Raw genomic sequence first — 21793 nt, 5'->3', positions numbered from 1 at the left:
TTAGAAGACTGTTTTGCTGCAGCTAGAAGTACTGCTCTGCTGCCTTAAGCCTGCCATGAACCCTCAGAGGCCTGCCCTGCTGCTTGAGCCCTGTTCCACTTTTTTTAACCCAAGGAGACCAGAGTGATTTCAAGTGCTAGTTGAATGTACCCCTAATCAGAGACAGAAAAGACTCAAACCATCTTGAACCCGAAACTTGATGAGTCCTGGCCCTCCAAGTGGTGTATTTCCAGTCCTGGACCCCTGTTAGTGGTGCCAAAGGTGCCAACACGGTGAAAAAAATAGGACTTAAACAATTGTTGGCTAAAAAGTACCTGCTCGTCTATCTTCCCAAGGTGTATTTCTGGTCGGACGGACTTTGCGGCAGCTCCCTCCTGGTTCTTTTCATCTGCAGCAAGTCTGGTTCCGCGCTCCTTCTCACAAGTAGTATCCATTCTCGTTCAAACCTTTTGACTACAGCTTGCAAATGCGTCCAGTTGGAGGTTTTTAACTTTCAAAACAAAGACGAAATCCAAACTTGGAACTGTTCAGTGCAACTTCATCCAGCGTCTCCCCAACAAAAACTCCTTCTCGAACACCATTTGCCGCCTTGCCCCACTAAAATTTACCTTCTGAGACAATTTTTGGTGAAATTTCTTTTAAGTCCAAAAGTAAGAGTTGTTTTCTTGTATCCAATCTGCACTCCATTGTGGTGTCGGAAGTTGGTGATTTGAGCTTTTAGGCGCTAGTGTTTACCTTAAACTTGAAAAAAACACAATGATGGCATGTTTGTTGCTTTATGTCAAATAATTTATTGAAATGCACTCTGTTATTTCAAATTGATGTAAGACTTCTCTTGGTATATTCCCACTTTCTTTCTCTTTTTGTGGGCATACATTTTTTATAAATGGCCTCTAATGTAAGCCTGACTGCTTTTGTGCTGAGCTACCAGAGGGTTATTCACAGGTTAATTTAGTATTGACTTTTGTGGTTCACCCTGACAGGAAATTATGGCTGTTGATTGTACAGAGTTAACACCTCACCCAGCCAACAACTCAATTTCTGACACTATTTATGATGAAAAAGTGTTTGGGAGTTCCACTAGCTATCTCTGTGAAATATCATAGGATTGATTGTTACATAGGATGCATCTCACTCAAGTAATTTTCAGTGCGTTATGTGGTGTTTGCAGTCCATTTTCTTTTATCTCTCGGGTTGGCATTGGTTGTCCTTTGTGCCAGGGAGTCCAGAAACGCCATTCGCTGGCCGTCTTCCAGAGAAAAGTACATAAAATATCAGGATACTGATTGGAGCTTCAGAAATTGTGCACTTGAACAGCTTGAACACTTGAACACACCAGCTGCTGCGTGTGTCCCCCGCCTGCCTCGCTGAGCCGGCCTGCTGCTTGCTGACCACGCCCCCTGCCGTCGCTCGGCGTGGTCTCCTGCAGTACGTGTGTGCGGAGCTGACTTCTGTTGCCTTTCTGTTGCCTTACTGCTTATTTAGGCATTTGTGACCCTTTTTTTCTTCTCTGTTTGCCCCCCCTGTGTTGTCTTCACCGCTGTTGCCCCCTGTGCCCTCCTGCCCCGCTCCCCGCTTCCCGCCGCCGAGTGATCGGACACGCCCCCTTTTCTTTCTGTGCCCTCCCCGCTCCCGCCTCCCAGCTGCTCCTCCCTCCCTCGCACTTCGCCATAAATGGCGACCGTGCGCACGCACAGCGTTGACGCGCAGCGGACGCGCCGATTGTGCGCCGAAGGCACGCCAAAGGTAAGCCCGTCTGCGCCCGTCCGCGCATGGACCGCGCCCAGTGCCAGGACCCCTGGCCCCCGCAGACACCAGCCCACCCGCCGGACTTACAACGACACCGAACTCATCGCACTCAACGCCGGCCGAATCCCGGGATGTTGCCGAGCCACCCCGAGACGCACCCACGGACCCTTCAGCTGCCACTCCTGCAAGTTCTCCTGCATCCGGACCTGCACGACACCCGCACCCACAAAGTCGAGCACCATCAGCAACCACCTGAAGTGCATCCTGCTCAACACCCGCTCCGTCCACAGACACGCCATCGAACTCTGGAACCTCCTCGACACCACATCTCCAGACGTCGCCTTCCTCACGGAAACCTGGATGAACGCCTCCTCAGCGCCCGACATCGCCATCGCCATCCCGGACAGATACAAGATCACCCGGAGGGACCGCGTCAAGCAGACAGGAGGAGGCATCGCCATCGTCCACAGGAACACCATCCGCATCACAACCAACACCGACGACACCCTCGAAGCCGCCGAACACCTGCACTTCCAGATCCACACCGATCCCAAGACCACCCTCAGAGGCACCCTCATCTACAGACCCCCGGGACCACGCACACAATTCTGCGAAGACATCGCCGACTTCATCAGCCCGCACGCCCTCCCCTCCGCGGACTACATCCTCCTCGGGGACCTGAACTTCCACCTGGAGAACAACAATGACCGCAACACCACCACCCTGCTGGACAACCTCGCCAACCTCGGTCTCAAGCAACTGGTGACCACCCCCACCCACTACGCCGGACACACACTTGACCCCGTCTTCTCATCCAGCAAGGACATCGCCTTCAGCCACGCCACCGGACTCCACTGGACGGACCACAGCTGCGTACACTTCAGCTTCAGAAGGACCACGATCCACCACCACCAGCAACAGGTTGCACGCAGAAACTGGAACAAGATCACAGCCGACCAGCTCGCCACTTTCCTGAGCCAGAACCCTCCCGCCATCGCAGCGAACCCCAGCCAGGCCGCCAACAACCTCACGAAGTGGATCAGCAACTGCGCAGACGACCTCGCCCCTCTGAGGACCTCACCTAACAGACCCGGCAGCAAGAAAGCCCCATGGTTCACCGACGAACTCAAGAGCTCCAAGAAGAACTGCCGAGCCCTCGAGAAAGCCTGGCGCAGAGACCCAACACCAGACAACATGACCACCCTCAAGCTCGCCACCCGAAAATACCACCAACTGATCCACGCCACCAAAAAAACTGCATTCAAGGATCGACTGGACAACAACGCACACAACAGCAAGGAACTCTTCAACATCGTTAAAGAGCTCTCCAACCCCAACGCTGGAAACAACGACATCACCCCTTCACAAGACCTCTGCAACTCCCTCGCCTCCTACTTCCACAAGAAGATCGCAGACATACACAACAGCTTCAGCTCACAACCGACGCACCCCATGACTGCACCTACGCCCCCCACCACCACCCTCCTCGCCTGGACCCTATTCAGCACCGAAGACACCATCCGCACGATGAACTCCATCCATTCCGGATCTCCAACCGACCCCTGCCGCCACCACGTCTTCAACAAGGCCGACTCTGTCATCGCACCCCACCTGCGGGACATCATCAACACCTCCTTCGACACCGCGACCTTCCCGGAGAGCTGGAAGCGCGCCGAACTCAGCGCTCTATTGAAGAAACTTTCAGCGGACCCCACCGAACTCAAAAACTACTGCCCCATCTCGCTCCTCCCGTTTCCGGCCAAAGTCATCGAGAAGACCGTCAACAAGCAGCTGGCCGCCTTCCTCGAGACGAACGGATCCCTCGACCTCTCGCAGTCTGGCTTCCGGGCCAACCACAGCACCGAGACCGCCCTCATCGCAGCCACCGACGACATCAGAGCCCTTCTCGACAACGGAGAAACAGCGGCCCTCATCCTCCTGGACCTCTCCTCGGCATTCGACACTGTCTGCCACCGCACCCTAGTACAGCGCCTCTGCAACGTCAGAATCCAGGAGAAGGCACTAGAATGGATCATCTCCTTCCTCGCCGGAAGGACACAGAGAGTCCGCCTCTCCCCGTTCAGATCAGAAGCCACCAAAGTCATCTGCGGCGTTCCTCAAGGCTCCTCGCTCAGCCCCACCCTCTTCAATGTCTACATGAGCCCCCTCGCGGCCATCGCACGCCAACACAACCTCAACATCATCTCCTACGCCGACGACACCCAGCTGATCCTCTCCCTCACCAACGACCCCGCCACCGCCAGAGCCAACCTGCACGAAGGGATGAAAGACGTAGCCGAATGGATGATGAACAGCCGCCTGAAACTGAACTCAGACAAGACTGAAGTCCTCATCCTGGGCTCCTCGCCCTCCGCCTGGGATGACTCCTGGTGGCCCCCCGCCCTGGGCAGCGCACCCAAACCAACAGACCACGCACGCAACCTGGGCTTCATCCTGGACTCCTCCCTCTCCATGACCAGACAAGTCAACGCCGTCTCCTCGTCGTGCTTCAAAATCCTGCGCATGCTACGTAAGATCTTCCGGTGGATCCCCACCGGGACCAGGAAGACGGTCACCCAGGCCCTCGTCACCAGCCGACTGGACTACGGCAACTCCCTCTACGCCGGAACCACTGCCAAACTCCAGAAGAGACTCCAACGAATCCAGAACGCCTCAGCAAGACTCATCCTCGACATCCCCCGACACAGCCACATCTCCGGACCCCTGAGAGACCTGCACTGGCTCCAGGTCAACAAGAGAATCACCTTCCGGCTCCTCACCCATGCACACAAAGCCTTACACAACCAAGGCCCAGGATACCTCAACAGCCGCCTCAACTTCTACAATCCCACACGCCAGCTTCGATCAACCGGCCACGCCCTCGCCGCCGTCCCCCTCATCCGAAGAGCCACCACAGGAGGAAGGTCCTTCTCCTACCTGGCCGCCAAGACTTGGAACTCCCTCCCGACACACCTCCGCCTGACCCAAGACCACCTCGCCTTCAGGAAACAGTTCAAGACCTGGCTGTTCGAGCAGTAGCGGACCCCCCCTCCCCAAGCGCCTTGAGACCCTCCGGGTGAGTAGTGCGCTATATAAATGCTTTGATTGATTGATTGATTGAGAATGCTCCGGTTAGTTGCTGATAGTATAGTTCTCTTATTGAACTGATCTGGCTTGAATAATATTGGTACATTTTGTAATGTACATGGATGAACTCATGACAAATTAATGAAAAAGAGCCCAAAATCCATAAACATAAAATGACCATTATATAGAGGAGCCTATTAGAATGACAACTTATTTAGGTGAATGTGATCACAGCCCGCAAATCAAGACATCTACCTGACTCCCAATGTCTCTGAATGTTACCTTTCATCATAAAATCCTCCATGCTGCAAGCAGTCTCACTGTCTTTCTACAGTGGAAATGTTCCCTCCAGACAAGTTTCTGCATCAAAGGCATTACTCCGACTCTCATGACTATGTGCACACATATAACATCAGGTATCATGTGCACTAGGGATTTGGGCCTCCCAGATCTAAATAGGTGAAGATGTCCAGGTGATTGATTCCACTTCCTGCCTCCAGCAAGCACTGAGCTTTCTGAATGTCACGTGTCCCCCAGCACACTTACCAAGCTCACCCCCAGCAACAGAGAAGTCCTTCTCTAGGATGGTCCATTTCTGTACCTTCTGAGCATTGCTTAGTGCCTTGAGATTCACTCGCTTCATGGCCTTCTGGATTGCATCATAGATTATTGGGTCCTTTGTTCTCACCACCTCGGAGACACGTGTGGCCCCACTGCCCAGCTGTTGGCAGAAATGAACTGCTTCTGTAGTCAGAATATCCTGAGGTTCTTCAGTGACTGGATCTACAGTGCACTGAAAGAGAAGAAGAAAGAAGTATGGTGGATCTGTGGAACATAGACTAATACAGGAGGAATACAGGAGGAGCCACACCCCAGATCAAAGTATGAGTGAGGGCAGAGGAAGGATCCTAAAGGAATGTACTCTATCAATGGAAAAGTTAAGTAAACATGTTTCTAAACTTGTACATCACAACACTGAATGAGCTAGTACAATGTCACAGGCACACACACAGAAGAACAAACAGAAGACCATGGACAGAGCATATCATGAAATGCAATCAAAACCAATGAGATTTTGCAGCAGTGTTTAACTACATTATTTTTCAGGGCTGACTTACTTTTGCATCAAAAGATATCTTAATTATGCCCATTAGAAAGGAAGATATGCTAAGCAATTCATACCAGTAAATTCTTGTTGATACTATGGTATCATGCAATGTATAAGTGTTCATATAAATTGTAATGGAAACAGTAATTTCCTAAGATAATGAGGTTTACAGAATAATGGCCAAACAATACATCCAATTTTTTTTTAAAGAATTCCCCTTTGTTATACTACTCCCTAACTCTGCTTCTGCTACATAAGTACTTCTAGGTCCAAACACACAAACATATCCGATTCAATTCAGTGGATGTTAAAAGCCATGCACAATATTTAGAGGTTTTGTTCGAATTTGAAAGTTTGACCAGGAAGTGCATTCACAAGAATTGTGATTTGTTGAGTCCTCTAAGTGCAACATTCCAGTGGCTGTGATTGTAATGGCCTTTTTAGGTGCACACGTAAGCCAGTGCCTGATTTATGCAGCTGAAGGGCATGAAGTAAATGCATTCAAAGCGGAGTTAGTGGTTAATTTTCAGATACAAGAAAACAATCGAGGAAGTGTAGAGGCAGTGGTGATAGAATCACCCTCCTAAATGATATACATAACCAATGAGATTCTATCAATGGGCTTACGAAACATGTCATGTCGACCAAGTAGATAGCGTATTTCGCCCTACTTAAAACCCCTTTTTACTGTTCCCAGCCAGAGCAGTCATTAAATCAATTTTTTCAACTAGCCAGGGAATTTTTAATTTTTAATTACCTTTCACTCACATAGGTCCCTACACCCCAATCACTAGTCACTGTCCTCACACTACACATAGCCCACCGTCAAAAACTAAGTGCTCCTGCGTAGTTCGTTTGGTCGCAGCACGCCCCACCCCGCAGACGGTCGGGAAGACCCCTATGATGAAGCATGACACTAAGGGATTCTTAGTGTGTGAGGGGTATTTTAAAAGCACATAGTGCTCTCTATTTGCCATTTGCCAAGAGAACCTTTCTCACCACCTTTAGATATTAGACCTTCATTAAAAATGGTAAAAACCAATAAAATATTCACTCCTTTTACATTGATAGAATCTCATTGGTTATGTATATACTTTTCAGATACAACAGCTCGGAAACAGTGGGCAAGTTTTGTCACTTTCTGTTCCTGAGCTGTCTGGAAAAAAAACATTAAAATCAAGTTAAATTAATTTACGTTACCCCCTTCAGGTGCATTAAACAGGTGCTCTGCACTGTGCTGCTCCAGACAAGTCCAAAAAACACAGATGATGGACAGAATGTAGAACAATGTCATACATTCACCCCAGTACAAGGATCTGGGCCTAAATCCATCGTTTTTTTGCACTCCACACCACCCTGGGTTAGACACTGGCTATATGCAAATCAGCTCTGACCCTGTGCCTCATGGGAACAGTCCAGTCCGAACTACCAAGCCATGTCTTTCCCAGACCGGAATCAAGCATCCAAGGACCGGTTTCTGGCTATCCGCCTTCATCAGCCTGGATAGCTTGACTCCAGTGGTGTGGAGAGCCTGGGACTCACGTCTGAGCATACCCAGCACACTCGGGGTGAAAATTGCAAAAAACACAGATGATGGACAGAATGTAGAACAATGTCATACATTCACCCCAGTACAAGGATCTGGGCCTAAATCCATCGTTTTTTTGCACTCCACACCACCCTGGGTTAGACACTGGCTATATGCAAATCAGCTCTGACCCTGTGCCTCATGGGAACAGTCCAATCCGAACTACCAAGCCATGTCTTTCCCAGACCGGAATCAAGCATCCAAGGACCGGTTTCTGGCTATCAGCCTTCATCAGCCTGGATAGCTTGACTCCAGTGGTGTGGAGAGCCTGGGACTCACGTCTGAGCATACCCAGCACACTCGGGGTGAAAATTGCAAAAAACACAGATGATGGACAGAATGTAGAACAATGTCATACATTCACCCCAGTACAAGGATCTGGGCCTAAATCCATCGTTTTTTTGCACTCCACACCACCCTGGGTCAGACACTGGCTATATGCAAATCAGCTCTGACCCTGTGCCTCATGGGAACAGTCCAGTCCGAACTACCAAGCCATGTCTTTCCCAGACCGGAATCAAGCATCCAAGGACCGGTTTCTGGCTATCAGCCTTCATCAGCCTGGATAGCTTGACTCCAGTGGTGTGGAGAGCCTGGGACTCACGTCTGAGCATACCCAGCACACTCGGGGTGAAAATTGCAAAAAACACAGATGATGGACAGAATGTAGAACAATGTCATACATTCACCCCAGTACAAGGATCTGGGCCTAAATCCATCGTTTTTTTGCACTCCACACCGCCCTGGGTTAGACACTGGCTATATGCAAATCAGCTCTGACCCTGTGCCTCATGGGAACAGTCCAGTCCGAACTACCAAGCCATGTCTTTCCCAGACCGGAATCAAGCATCCAAGGACCGGTTTCTGGCTATCAGCCTTCATCAGCCTGGATAGCTTGACTCCAGTGGTGTGGAGAGCCTGGGACTCACGTCTGAGCATACCCAGCACACTCGGGGTGAAAATTGCAAAACACAGATGATGGACAGAATGTAGAACAATGTCATACATTCACCCCAGTACAAGGATCTGGGCCTAAATCCATCGTTTTTTTGCACTCCACACCACCCTGGGTTAGACACTGGCTATATGCAAATCAGCTCTGACCCTGTGCCTCATGGGAACAGTCCAGTCCGAACTACCAAGCCATGTCTTTCCCAGACCGGAATCAAGCATCCAAGGACCGGTTTCTGGCTATCAGCCTTCATCAGCCTGGATAGCTTGAATCCAGTGGTGTGGAGAGCCTGGGACTCACGTCTGAGCATACCCAGCACACTCGGGGTGAAAATTGCAAAAAACACAGATGATGGACAGAATGTAGAACAATGTCATACATTCACCCCAGTACAAGGATCTGGGCCTAAATCCATCGTTTTTTTGCACTCCACACCACCCTGGGTTAGACACTGGCTATATGCAAATCAGCTCTGACCCTGTGCCTCATGGGAACAGTCCAGTCCGAACTGGCTTTTGTAGTTTTTGCAGTTACCGCTCTAAGTGTACTGGGGATGCTCAGACGTGAGTCCCAGGCACTCCACACCACTGGAAGCAAGCTAGCCGGGCTGATGAGAGGTGTTACCTCGAAACCGGGCCGGTCCTCGGATGCTTGTTTCCGTTCTGGGAAGGACATGGCTTTTGTAGTTCGGACTGGACTGTTCCCATGGGGCACAGGGTCAGCGCTGATTTGCATATCGCCATTGTCTAACCCAGGGTGGTGTGGAGTGGAAAAACGATGGATTTGGGCCCAGATCTTTTGACTGGGGTGAATGTGTGACATTGATCCACATTCTGTCCATCATTGTTGTGTTTGCAGTTACCGCTCCAGACAAGTCCATCATGATATATTTACAAAATGGGTGCACTGTCCCAGTCTGTGCCTGGCCGGGACAGTGCACCCTATTATCAATACTGAGTTGCCTTCATGACAGCAGTATGCTGACAGCTATCCTGGGAGCAGTGCATTCAGTGAAGTATAGGATGGCTGCTTACAAACTGCTCCATGGTTCACAGAGCAGGTGAATATTTCTGCACTGTAAAGAGGAGACAGAGGGGCATATGAACAACAGATTGCGCGTTTTCTCTTATCGCCATCTTTTGCTGGTTTACATTGCTGTGTTAGCGGCGTATTAGCATTGCTTTGCTGACAGGCGATTCCAAAACCAGCGCTAGACGGCGTAAAGCTACATGAACGTTGAAATTCCAGCGATAATCACGCAGCGATAATAAACAGCTTGTTGATAGTCATGTGTGGACTTAACCATCCAATCCGCCTCCCATTCACAGGATGGTTAAGTCAGGTTTGAAATAGGTGGTAGATTCCAGCAATAACCACACCTAGCACTGCTTTTTTGATCGCTTCGCAGGTCCGGGGCGTGTTGCTAATGCGGCGAAGTTGTGATAGCGACTTTCTGAATGCAGTTCATGTAGGGAACGCCTACTATGCATATAATTAGCAAAATGTATCGCTGCGTTTCAAGATAGGCTGCTACCACAAGTTAACATGTGCTAATGGAGGGTAGCCTGGCCGTGTTGATGGTCCGTTAAACAATGTTAAACAAAAAAAACCCAGAAAGGGGCGCTAAAGTCGCGATAACATGCTTGATAATATGCCCCAGAGACCTCTAATGTGTACATGCAAATGCCTTCAGGTGGATGTTTGGGAGGGCCCATTGGAATCCATATGCCCTCTCCAGGGGGCTGCCCTCAGGAAGTGCACTTAAAATGTGCAATCATTTTGTGGCACACACTTTGCATGCTTCCAGAGGTCCTGTTTGCCCATTACAGCATCAGTAGAGAGGCAAAGCGAGTCCCTCATTTGCAATAACATAACACCCAGCAGATACACAAAGCGTACATGTCTGCTGCACCCCTGGTGCACTGTGCAGAACATGGCTCCATGCTCCCCAGATCATGCATGAAAGCACTCGCAGGGGCATATTACCAACAACTAGCGATAATTATCGCTATGTTGGTTTAGCTGCAATATTAATATCGCCGAGCTCCGCCGATATCTATCGCTTAGGAGCCTTGCTATTATCAAGGTATATCTCCTAAGCGATAAAAATCGGCCGAAATGAATGAATATCGCTGTAAAGTCAGCGATATTCATGCATTACCGAGCAAATGCTCTTAGCCATGTTATCCACATTCCATTGGATAACATGGCAAACCACAGCTCTGGGCAGGCGTTAGCTTTTGGAGATAATCGCGCTTAGCCCGATTATTTCCAAAGGTTGGTAATAGGAGATAGCGATGTTAGCGACTGTTTTCAGTCGCTAACATCTTGGCACACCCACTTTGCATGTCATTAGCGATAATTATCGCTGACATGCAAAGGGGGCACCTAAATGCCCGCTATCTCCTACTAGCTGAAGCGGCGATAAGGCCCTTGGTAATATCAAGGGGCACCGCACGCAATAAAGGGAGAAAATAACCCACAACCAGGAAAATTAGATCTCAAGTAAACATATGAAGGAAGAAACAGTATATAAACCTGTGTCATTTAACAAAATGGTAATGCCATACTTTTTCATCTAGAAAAAAATGTTTTCTTTCTTTAAATCATGATAAGGAAAACAGCCACTAACATACGCATAAAATTCTGTCATTAGATCGGAACTGTGCGAAAGTAAAATCGATCACATCCTATCCTTGGAGATGTGCGGAAACTAACCAACACTGAGATATTTGTCAAGTGTTTAAAATAAAGGTCAGTAGCCCCTAGAGACACTGCTAAATCTAGTCTAAGGAGAACTGGTCATTGACTACATTGTACTGCAGCACAGGGACGTAGCTCAAATCATATAATGAGATATGTAACAAGAGAATGTTTATTCGAATGTATAGATTTATTAAACAAAATGTGGCCATCTGTCTTAGGGATTTCTAAGCAAAGATCATGTCTAGAAAGAGAGGTGATATATTTTTGTGTATAGATTTGTCACAAAATGCCACTATCTACCATAGGGTATGTTTAAGTGAAGATCATGCTTAAAAAAGAGAGGTGATAACCGACACTGACTGATAATTCTCTCGTACACAGCATTGACTTCTACCAACTGAATCAGATGACCCCAAATGAAATTGTCCTGATGAAGGTGTAGCCATATTTACGGGCTGATACACCGAAACGCGTTGACGCCTTTTTGTTTCTTCATGAATTCAAGCCTCTAGGACTCTGGATATTTTGCATACTGTAATACCGGGGTTCCTAGTATATCACTGTGTAGGCTGTTGAATCATTTTATCTGTAATAATATTTGATATTTTTTCCTGTATGTGGGGTTTTCTTCTGTTCTTCTGTCCTTTGTCTATCTTTTTCTCTATAGCGAAAGTATGTTGATAATTCAGAAATTGTGTATCCCTTTATGTATTGCGTCATCTAGTTGAATTTGAAAAGATTCTATTGTTTTTTAATTTTTAAATCTTGTTATTTAGAGTGTTATTTTATTGTATGTTTTCAGTATAATTGCATTTCTACTAAAATTTTAACTATGAAGCCTTTTTAATAAAAAAAACTATGAACATCACAAACTAGTCCGTGACCAGATTGCTTAATATTATTTCGGGTATATACACTGTTTATTAGTATTATAGTATTCCTATACATTAACCTCTCCAGGGATTGTTCTCTGACTTTATATTGTCTTTAAGTACCCTGTTCCCTGGAACGTGTGGGGTCGTCTCTCAATTTATTAACCTTGGTAATATGCCCCACAGTCTTTCCCTTCTCACCTTCAACGTGAGAAGCATGGACAGGAACTTCCTCCAGTCTCCGACCAGCATGGCATTACTGATAATCGGCAGCTCCTTCTTGACAGCATTCTCGATCGGTACTGGGGGGATGTTCTCACCCCCTGAGGTGATAACCAGTTCTACAGAAAGCACAAGATTAGGCAGGTTTACTTTCAGAAATTGATGTCTTAGCACCAGATAGAGATAATTGTTTGGGATTCACGAGGCGCAATAAAACATCATCCACACCTGTAAAGCCTTCTGCGTATAAAAATACATTTGTGTATTTCTGGAATTTTAATTCCATACTACTGATCTCAGAACATGATACAGGTGAGTCCCTAATAGGGTGAAGGATATCTGAAACAGTAAACATCTGTGGGAGATGTTTCCTTTTTTTTAGTTGAGTGCAACTTTCAATACGACCAAGTCCCAAGTGCCACAGCATCCAAGGGTTCCATCAATAAACCCAACATCAGGGTCTATGAGGGCTGCAGCAAAAGCAGCACACATCAAAGAGCTGCACTGTTAGAATCCTATAACGTGTCAAGTGGCTGACACTTTGTTTGCTCTACCCACCTGCAGAGTAAATGACTAATCTTGTAATTCCAAGATTTTGTGAACAACAGGTTTGACTTTGAAAATAGACAGTGTTAATGTAAAACACTACCTGACACAATGAAGCACAAGTGTAATGGGGTCTTCACAGCCCTAATCATGAAAAATTCTCTTGCAGGCACCCAAAAGGAAATCCCAACCAATCTCTTGAAGGACTTTCTACTGTGTTTTTCATATAACTTTATCATAAAGAATAAGAGGTGACGTGTATGTCTGGTAAGTAGTGGCAACATAGAGAGGAGACTCGAGCTAGAGCTAGGTATACAGTTACAAATGTGAAGGAAAACCCGCATTTGATTGCATAAATGAGCTTATGATAGGGTTATGCAAGCTGTGAAATGAGTATTGAAAATAGATAATGATATCATTTATAAAAGAAAATGGGTCTTTGTTGTGCACTAACTCAATTAAGGCCCTCTGTGAGCCTGTAAAAATTCCTACCATCTTCCAAGTGTATCCATAGGCATCTAGAAATATCCTATTAGTTGCACAGGCTGGGCCATGCATGGGCCATAGTGACCGGGAGACCCTTAGAAAAATATGTTAATATGTGTATAAATTCTCTTGGAACTCAGCTCTTCCAGAGACTCTGCTCCATGTGCTCAATGGGAGAGCTTTGCAAAGCAAGGACATGGTTAAGGTAAAGCTCCAGGTGGCAGAAGGCTCCTCCAAATTGTAAAGCAACCTGAGATCACAACATCCATCTATGCCTATTAAGAACTTATGATGAAGGAATTCAAACACATCAATCTCAGTCATTCCCTAGTGCCTAGATGGGACCAAGTCTTCTTGTAGTCTAGGTTGTAACTTGTTAAGGCTTATTGCAATTTGCTCTAATCTACTCTTCAAAGTTCCAATGCTTCCAGTGTGTTCAAGGTGCAGCACTTTGGAGGACTATCTATAGACAGTAAGTGAATATCATAACTCCAAACTAAATAAATTAGCATCACTCCATAGGCTTTGATTAATGTATCAATCTAATAAACAGCTAAACATAAAGTATATATTAAATATGTTAAAACAAATCAGCAATACAGTGAGGGGATGTGCAATGTAGGATCCATGTTCAGCTGGTGAAAGTTTGTATACAAAAAAAACAGGTGAAATAGAGAAAGGTGGGACTTTAAGTATGCCTATACTGTCCTATGGGCCGGATCTGCATTGAGAATAAAAGATCACTGGTGATGTTTTAGCCAAAGCATGATTTTCAAGATAACAAGCTTTAACAGATGCATGCAGTTACATTTTACAAACCTGGGTTGTTTGCAAGACTGTGTCCTGGGTGGGGAAGTTTTCTCTTGCCAGTGCCTGGAACCCTGGCCTGGAGGATCAAGCCCCCATGTGGGCTTCAGAAATCTCTCACTGTGGCTTCGTTGTGCTGGTAGGCTCAGAACAAACGGTACTTGGAGCCCTGAACCTGGAGACCAAGCCTCAGGCATCAGCAATGGGATCACGGTACAATCATTGAGACTTTGTTGAGCTGGTTGGCCCAGAGAATCACAAGACTCATTCCTGGTCTGGTGGACCACTGTCCTGGGTTGTATTTGTGGATCTGGCTGGTGCCTTAAGCCCTGGATTGGAGGTCCAGGCCTCAAACATCAGTACAGAGATTATCAGATTTTCACTGAGGTGCCTTAGAGATGTTTGGCTCAGAGCAGCCAGTACCTGGAGACCTGGCCCTTGTTATCACGTGCCATTGGGGCTTCTTTGAGCTGGATGGCCTAGTGAAGCATCAGTATCCTACCTGGTCTGGTGAAACCCAGCCCTGTGAAGGGAAGGTGATTCTTGTCTATAGATGGAACCCTAGCCTGGGGTTGCAGGCATCAGGCCTCAGCGAAAGGTTTATCAAATGCTTACTAGGTATCTTAGAGCTGGTTACCTCAACACAACCAGTGCTCAAAGGCTTGGTCCAGATTAAGAGGCGTAAGGCAGCCATGCAGGCTTCCAAGAGTGCCCAATGTCTGTCTTGTTTAAGTTGAACATACCAGATTATAATGGGAATCCTCCCCAGTCTAGAACCGCTTTGTCTTGGTTAGGAAAGGTGGCTCTGGTTGGAGTCTGGAGTCCATCTCAGGGTGACAAGGCCCTGGGGATTTGCATGGGCTTCTCAGACTTCTCAATTGAACTTCTTTAAGGTGATCAGCCAGGAGTAGCATGACAAATTTAACCTGCCTTAGGTAGGAACAGCAGTCCTTCCAGTTTCCGGAGCTCTATCAATGGGTTTAGGCCCCAGGCATCCTTTCAGGCTTCATCGATCTCTCACTGTGGCTTCTTTTAATGGTTCAGCTTGGGGGAGCCAACCACATAACTCAGGCCACGTCTCCAACCACGTGGCCAGGCTCCATTAAGCTGTTGACTAGAGTGCCAAGGCCTACTGGAGCCACTGGCCAGAGTGCCAAAGTCCACTGTAGCTATTGCTCAGGAGACCCATGGCCATGGAGCCTCTGACTGGCTTGCATTTGCCAGTGCCAAGTCAAGTTATTTGATTATCATGCTGATCTGCAAAGAAAGTCGGCCACCCTCCCTACTGCAGATGCACAGAAATTGGAGAGAGAGGCCCACACCCCATATAGCACATAGAGAGAAGCTTCATTGGAAGATGGTGCTGGCACCTACTTAGACACATGCATGGCTCAGAGGATGACTTTCAATAGATTTCAGTAAATTACTAGCTGTTCTTCTACTTATAAAACCTGGAGCAAGCATCAGGTCATCTACAACTGATTTAGCACCGATGGCCCACAAACATCTGGCACCCCCATACCATCCAATCTCCAGCACCTAAACAAGTGTTTACATGAACAAGTCCGGAAGTTGGCTATCTCAGGGAAACCAAGTTTCCATAGCACTGCAGTATCATTGTCTCCGTGTGAGGGGAAAGACGCACAGATGATGGCCGAAAGCAGAGCAAATCAAACATTCAACAGTCAATAGATTAAATCCATGGTTCGTTTGCTCACCATGCCACTTCAGTTTGGACCCAGCCATATGCAAATCAGCCTTTACCCTGTGCCTCATGGTACTAGTCCAGGCCGAACTGCCTAGCCAGGTTCTCCCTGTACGGGAAACAAGCATCCTGGGACCGGTTGTGGGGCATCACCCTTCATCAGCCAGACTAGCTTGAATCTCGCGAAGCAAATATATATATATATATTTATATATTCACTGGAAAAACCATAGGTTTCAGGCCTTATATAGTTAGAAATGAGCATTTAAAAAACCTCTGAAATTCACTCAAAAAACTATAAGTTTTAGGGGTGTTATAGTTAGCTGGACATTTCACTCATACAAAACCATTGAAATTGCTCATATATAGTGACTTGTACTAACTATATTTCGCGCACCCGCATTCCACTGCTGATGATGTCACATATTAGATAATTTATGACATGGTCAGTGACATCACTGATGACATCTCAAATGACATCACTGATGACCATTTTATGTCACCGGTTGCTACATGTACAATGATTTGAAAGGAACAATTGTAAGTAGCTATAAAGGCAATGGAATTAACCTGATTGCAGCCCCTCCATGTGGAATAACAACAGTATTTGCAGTGAGCAGAAAATAGCATTTGGAAATTAGGAAGGCAGCTAATATGTACACATCAACAACTAAATCCAAAGAAAACAATTATATAGATTGAAAGGCTGAATTGTGTCCTTCTACAGTAGAGCCCAGAGTAGGTACAGGATGGTGAAATTCATACCGTAATCTGTGGACAAACAATATTTATATCTTACCTTTGTATCATTCATATTCACAATGTTTTCATGAAAACAGACCTCATTCAATAGACAGTCTAGTGTTTTATTGGGCACCCACATGCTGTGTTGATGTGTAATCCATACTTGCAATATACATACCTTTGATTCTGCCAGTGACAAACAGAAATCCATCCTGGTCAAATCTTCCTAGATCCCCTGAGTGTACCCATCCATCCTCATCCAACACATCAGTTGTTTCCTCTTCCATATTCAAGTAGCCCATGAAGATGTTTCTTCCCCAGCTGCAAATTTCACCAATGCCTTCCTTGTCAGGCATGTGGATTCTGGTCCTGCATCCTGGCAGTGCCTTCCCACAGCTGTAGAGATATAACATGTACAATCATTAACTCCTAGACAGACAGCAATGTGTGTTTAACCACGTTGGGAGAGTGAGGCTGATCCTTCCCTAACAAGGCCACGTGAAACTTGCATTGAACTCCTCTCCACTTGATTTAAATTAAAATATTTTTGCATCAATCCCATGATCTGCTGAAAAAAATGAACCAATGAGCCACAAATGTTTCATTGCTACTGTATTTGGCCCTTTAGGGTGGATGTAAAGCAATCCTCACATGATTAATCCAGTATTGAAGAGTGCCTAAGGAGACCAGTGAGTGAGTGAGTGAGCAGGTGCATTATTCATCTGAAAACTTCTTGGTTCTAAGACTGGTCACTAACACATTAACATAGAAAATTCTAGAAAAACAGGGGTGCCTATCTGAAAAGCCTTCCCTGGTTGCCTACCTGCTCCAATGACAGAGACATCTCTTACTACGACTTAAGAGCAAGGATAAAAAAGCTTTCCTTCAAGCCAACACTGCCTAAAACATTATACAGAGTAGCAGAGGAGGGAGGCAGATCAGATAGACAGAACCATAACAAGTCACAAGACCTGCTTGGTGCATTAAGAAGGGCACTATAAGCCTGACCTTCTGAGCCGCAGGGAGCCAATTCAGTAAATGATGAGCATCCAAAGAAAGTAAAGCAGTGTTACAGCCATTATAATCACAGGTGTGCCCTGGGGGATTGAGGAAGTCCAGATGATGGGTAACTAACATTCAAGAGAAGCTGAATGAAAGCATAGGAGGCTTATCTTCTTGAAAAGTATATCCTGAATGGGGGTAACTCAGCACTTCATAGATAATAATAATTTCACACTTCCACTTTCTCTCTATAAATTGCGCAGTAATTTTGTAATATTTGTAATTTGTTTTATGATGCTTAATGTTCTCTCTCTGTAGATGTGCGCACCCCATCCCTTCCTTCCAGCATTTCCTATGGTATTTTCTCCCATCTCAGTTTGCTTGTTTCTGTTGGTAGCTTCTCTGAACTGCAAATGGTTGTTTTGTCCTCTGCAGTGTATTTCCTCCTGACCAGTATGGTAATGTCTGCATTGACTATTGACTCATTCCATCCTATGCCCAGGATCCTTGACACTTTTTAGCTCCCACCGTGAAAACCAATCTAAATACATGGTAATATATCGAGACTTATGGGTAGGTGTACTCACACCCTTTTCTTGCACAACAGCCCTCACCTCTCATGCCTCCTTAAAAATATCACTCCCTCCCACCCATACTTGGATTGGTTGGTGAGGTGGAAAATCTCCATTGCCGGTGGTCATAGGTTGCAGGCAGGCCACCAAGGAAGGACAGGGAATGTTGGGTAAGGGAGAGCTAAAGCCATGGCTAGAGTTAACTTCGAAGAAAATTCCCTGGCAAACACAATAGAAGAAAGGAAAGTGTTAGGTTTCTTAATGTATGGACAATGCTGTTATTACTTTTACATCTAGAGGAGCTTCCAATGAGGAGAGGGATAGGCCAATGAGAGGGGACGCTGTTACACACTGGGGGCAGATATACTAAAATTTGAAGCAGTGCAATGCAGCAACTCAATTTGCTGCACTGAGTCAAATGGAGAGGGTGGGAATGCACCATATGTACTAAGATATTGTGCTTTTCTGCTCTCTCTGTGATGCCGCACTAGTTCTGTCAAGTGCAAATGCAGCCACCCTTATAGAGCTAGAGCGCCTGCATTTCAGGTAGGAATGTTTTTGTGCAGACACCTTGCTGCGCATTAGTACTCCTCTTAGGCTTTTCATTTTCTATGTGTGCTGCAGAATGCAGCACATGTAAAAAGAGGAACAAACAAGGAGAAATAAACATATTTCTCCTATTTACGTCTCCCTTTAGAAGGTGTGTCAATTTGACACACTCCAAGGTTTACTATTGTTTGTATATCTGGGAACACGCCAAACACCATTTGTAGATGCGTATGAAAACTCATGCTGCACCCTTGCACATTCCCAGGGCAGAGTAACAGAAGGAAGCGTCTTCTGTAGCTGTGTTTTACTCTAGATTTACTATGTTAGGCACAGTCATGCAAGGTGGCTCTCCAGGGCACTGTTGATCTTGCTTATGGACTTGCATCGCCTTTGCGTCACTCTATGTGATGCAAGACCAGTGCAAACCCTACGTCAATCTGGACCAAGATGTCCCTTTTTGGACAGCAACACCATCATAAAAAAAAGTGACAGTGGGGCGCAGCCAGCAGTACTTCTAGATACAAGTGAACAGTATAAAGAACTCTTCTGCTACAGAAGAATCCTTCTTCAGGACTATGGAAACTCCTCAACCGAACAATCTGGTTTACGGTGGCCCTTTTCCGACTAACATTATTTTTTATAAGAGTAGAAAAATATGTTCCCAATTTCAGGTGGGGTTAAGCCCCCTTTTCTATACCCAAGAGAAGAAACTGAGAGCAGGCGCAAAAGGAGAAATAGAACAAAAAGTGCATTCTTTGTTGTGAGTAACCTATATCTAGGTAATCCCTCACATCTGTCTGAAATTTTAAAAAACACTACCTTGTCTTAAGTGTTCTCCTATTTGGTTAGTCATAAAGAAAGGAAAAGAGCACAACTTACTTTATTATCTAGATGAACATTGATTGTGGTGTTAGGTAGATTTTGTCCCCCATAAAATAAGGATTTTTTAGTTGTGCAGACAGATGAAAACATCCAGCCCCAGAGTTGGTTCTGTAGTACATGCACTCACAGCAAATCCATAAGGAATGATTAAGGAAGACGGCGAATGGATTTTGGCTTAAGAATATTAATACATACCATAAGGAGACAGTATTTGGAAGGGATGACTTAAACTCAATCCTTCTCAATAAGGACCCATTCTGGTTACCTAAATCAATTTAATGGTTCAGGAAACCTTTTTGTTTGATTGTTGTTAAATGGGTAAAGAGTTTTAGTGTTTTCAATCCCTCCGATTTATCACATCATAGGGTTTGTGAATGATAAAACCCTTTGTACATCTCGTACCAAGATATCCTAAAAATAAAAACAAGATAAGATACTCTTTGAAGGGTTTAGGGTATTATCCAAGATTCCTCACAATATTTTCTCAATAAGTAACCTCCGAAAACATGTATTCCGAAAACAAGAACCTAATCAAGTGAAAAGGAACGAGGCAAAGCAACAAGCACCTCTGTACAAGAAACAAGGCCTGGATGACATCACTTCTTTAAAGAGCCCACAATTCAATGCTTTTTTTTTATCTCAAAGGGGATAACTATGGAAATGTACTGGCTGCTGTCCTTTTCCCTCTTAAAGATTGAGCATTGAATACCCGATCATACTATGTTCCCAAGCGAAAAACAGACACCACCTTGGAAAAAGAATGCCTGGCTGTAAAATGGACCAATAAATATCCTTGGGCCTGATTTAGATCTTGGTGGACGAGTTACTCTGTCACAATGGTAATGGATTTCTCATCTGCGGAAATAGAAATCCCATAGTATATAATGGGATTAAGATTTCGGTGGATGGGATACCCGTCGATGTTGGGACGGAGTAACCCATCTACCAAGATCTAAATCAGGCCCTTTGATATTACTTGTTATGTAAACTATTTTCCTGGTTACTGATCAGGCCCCCCTTAGTAACATTGCGAGACATAAAAACATCAGCCACAATGCCAAGATAGTTCTCCTCAAAATAAGCCTATCAGTTCACTACAAAAAACATAAAAGATGCCCTTTACACCAATTCTGATGTCCAGCATGATGATATGTCTGTTGCTCTCTTTTCCATGTTAATATCCATCAATAGAGTGTCATTACACAAAATGATTTGTGCAGGCCGAACCACGGAAATACCAATAAATATAATGTCCATGCATGCCATAAAAGATGCTTGTCTAACAATGCCGATACCAATAGAAACAATGTCATTGAATGCCAAAATCTATGCATGCATTACAATGTCAACATCAGTAAGGACAATATTGATGTACGCTATGACAACTGTATGCACAATACAGAGGATGCCGGGAAAAATGACATCAATGACTGCCATGTCAATTGTACATATTTTAATGAACTATATAATTGCTGTTGGAATCACCCAAAGGGACCTTTCCATCAACCCCGAGTCAGAGATAAAAGAATCTTATAACCAAGTTAAAAATAAGGGGGTACACTGGCTAGCAGGGGAACTCTCTAATAACTCTGAGCAAAGCACTACGCTACGCTCACGTAGTTTGTGAAGTTTGCGCTACTTCGAACTATGTGAGCTGCACGTAGCACAGTGCAAACATGCGTGGCATAGTGCATCGGTCATTTTTTGCTTGCTCGCAGTCCTCAACATCAAGTTGGCAACCGCGAGCAAGCAAAATGACATCCCGGCGAGACTTTTTCCATGTTCGCGATCATCAACATCAAGTTGCCGACCGCGAGCGTGGAAAATAAACCTCCCGACAAGATTCACAATGCGGGGAGGTCAGGGTTCTCATTGCGAGTGGTCGCATATGCTCGCGACCGCTCGCAATGAAACACTACCAGTCCACGTTGAGAAAGCTGCCGCTCAAGTAAAATCCTACTCGAGCAGCAGAAAACTACAGCTCGCACTGTACAAGATGCTGTTTTCAGTGCCGGATGCTTGTCCGCACTGTGCAATCATTGAAAACGGTATATTGCACAGTGCAAACAGGGTACTAAGCAGTTCGCTTAGTGCTATGTGTAGCTCGCATAGTGCGAACTGCACCTTACGTAGCTTCGCGTAGCGCTACTTCGCAAACTATGCCCAGCCCTACTCTCTAATCTTTGTTTCAATTTGAGAATTTAATAATTATGGTC

At 45.7% G+C, this 21793-nt stretch overlaps 1 protein-coding gene across 2 annotated transcripts in view; it reads right to left on the bottom strand.

Annotated features, from left to right (window-relative positions):
• LOC144817708 (long-chain-fatty-acid--CoA ligase ACSBG2-like) overlaps positions 1-21793 on the bottom strand; it is a 254229-nt gene that overhangs the window by 32933 nt on the left and 199503 nt on the right. Inside the window, exons 8-10 of one of the 2 annotated variants that reach the window (XM_078674470.1) lie at positions 16751-16968; positions 12264-12403; positions 5383-5629 (exon numbers count right to left, since the gene is read on the bottom strand). In XM_078674470.1, the coding sequence (XP_078530596.1) occupies positions 5383-5629; positions 12264-12403; positions 16751-16968 (605 nt within the window). Of the gene's footprint in view, positions 1-5181; positions 5630-12263; positions 12404-16750; positions 16969-21793 lie in introns of those variants that run through there. The other variant, XM_078674469.1, reaches the window with a different exon arrangement.

This window comes from Lissotriton helveticus, chromosome 2_1 (genome assembly GCF_964261635.1).
Source record: "Lissotriton helveticus chromosome 2_1, aLisHel1.1, whole genome shotgun sequence".
Classification (NCBI taxonomy): domain Eukaryota; kingdom Metazoa; phylum Chordata; class Amphibia; order Caudata; family Salamandridae; genus Lissotriton; species Lissotriton helveticus.
Note: the sequence above shows the minus strand (reverse complement) of the source record. Positions and strands in the feature narration are given on the sequence as shown.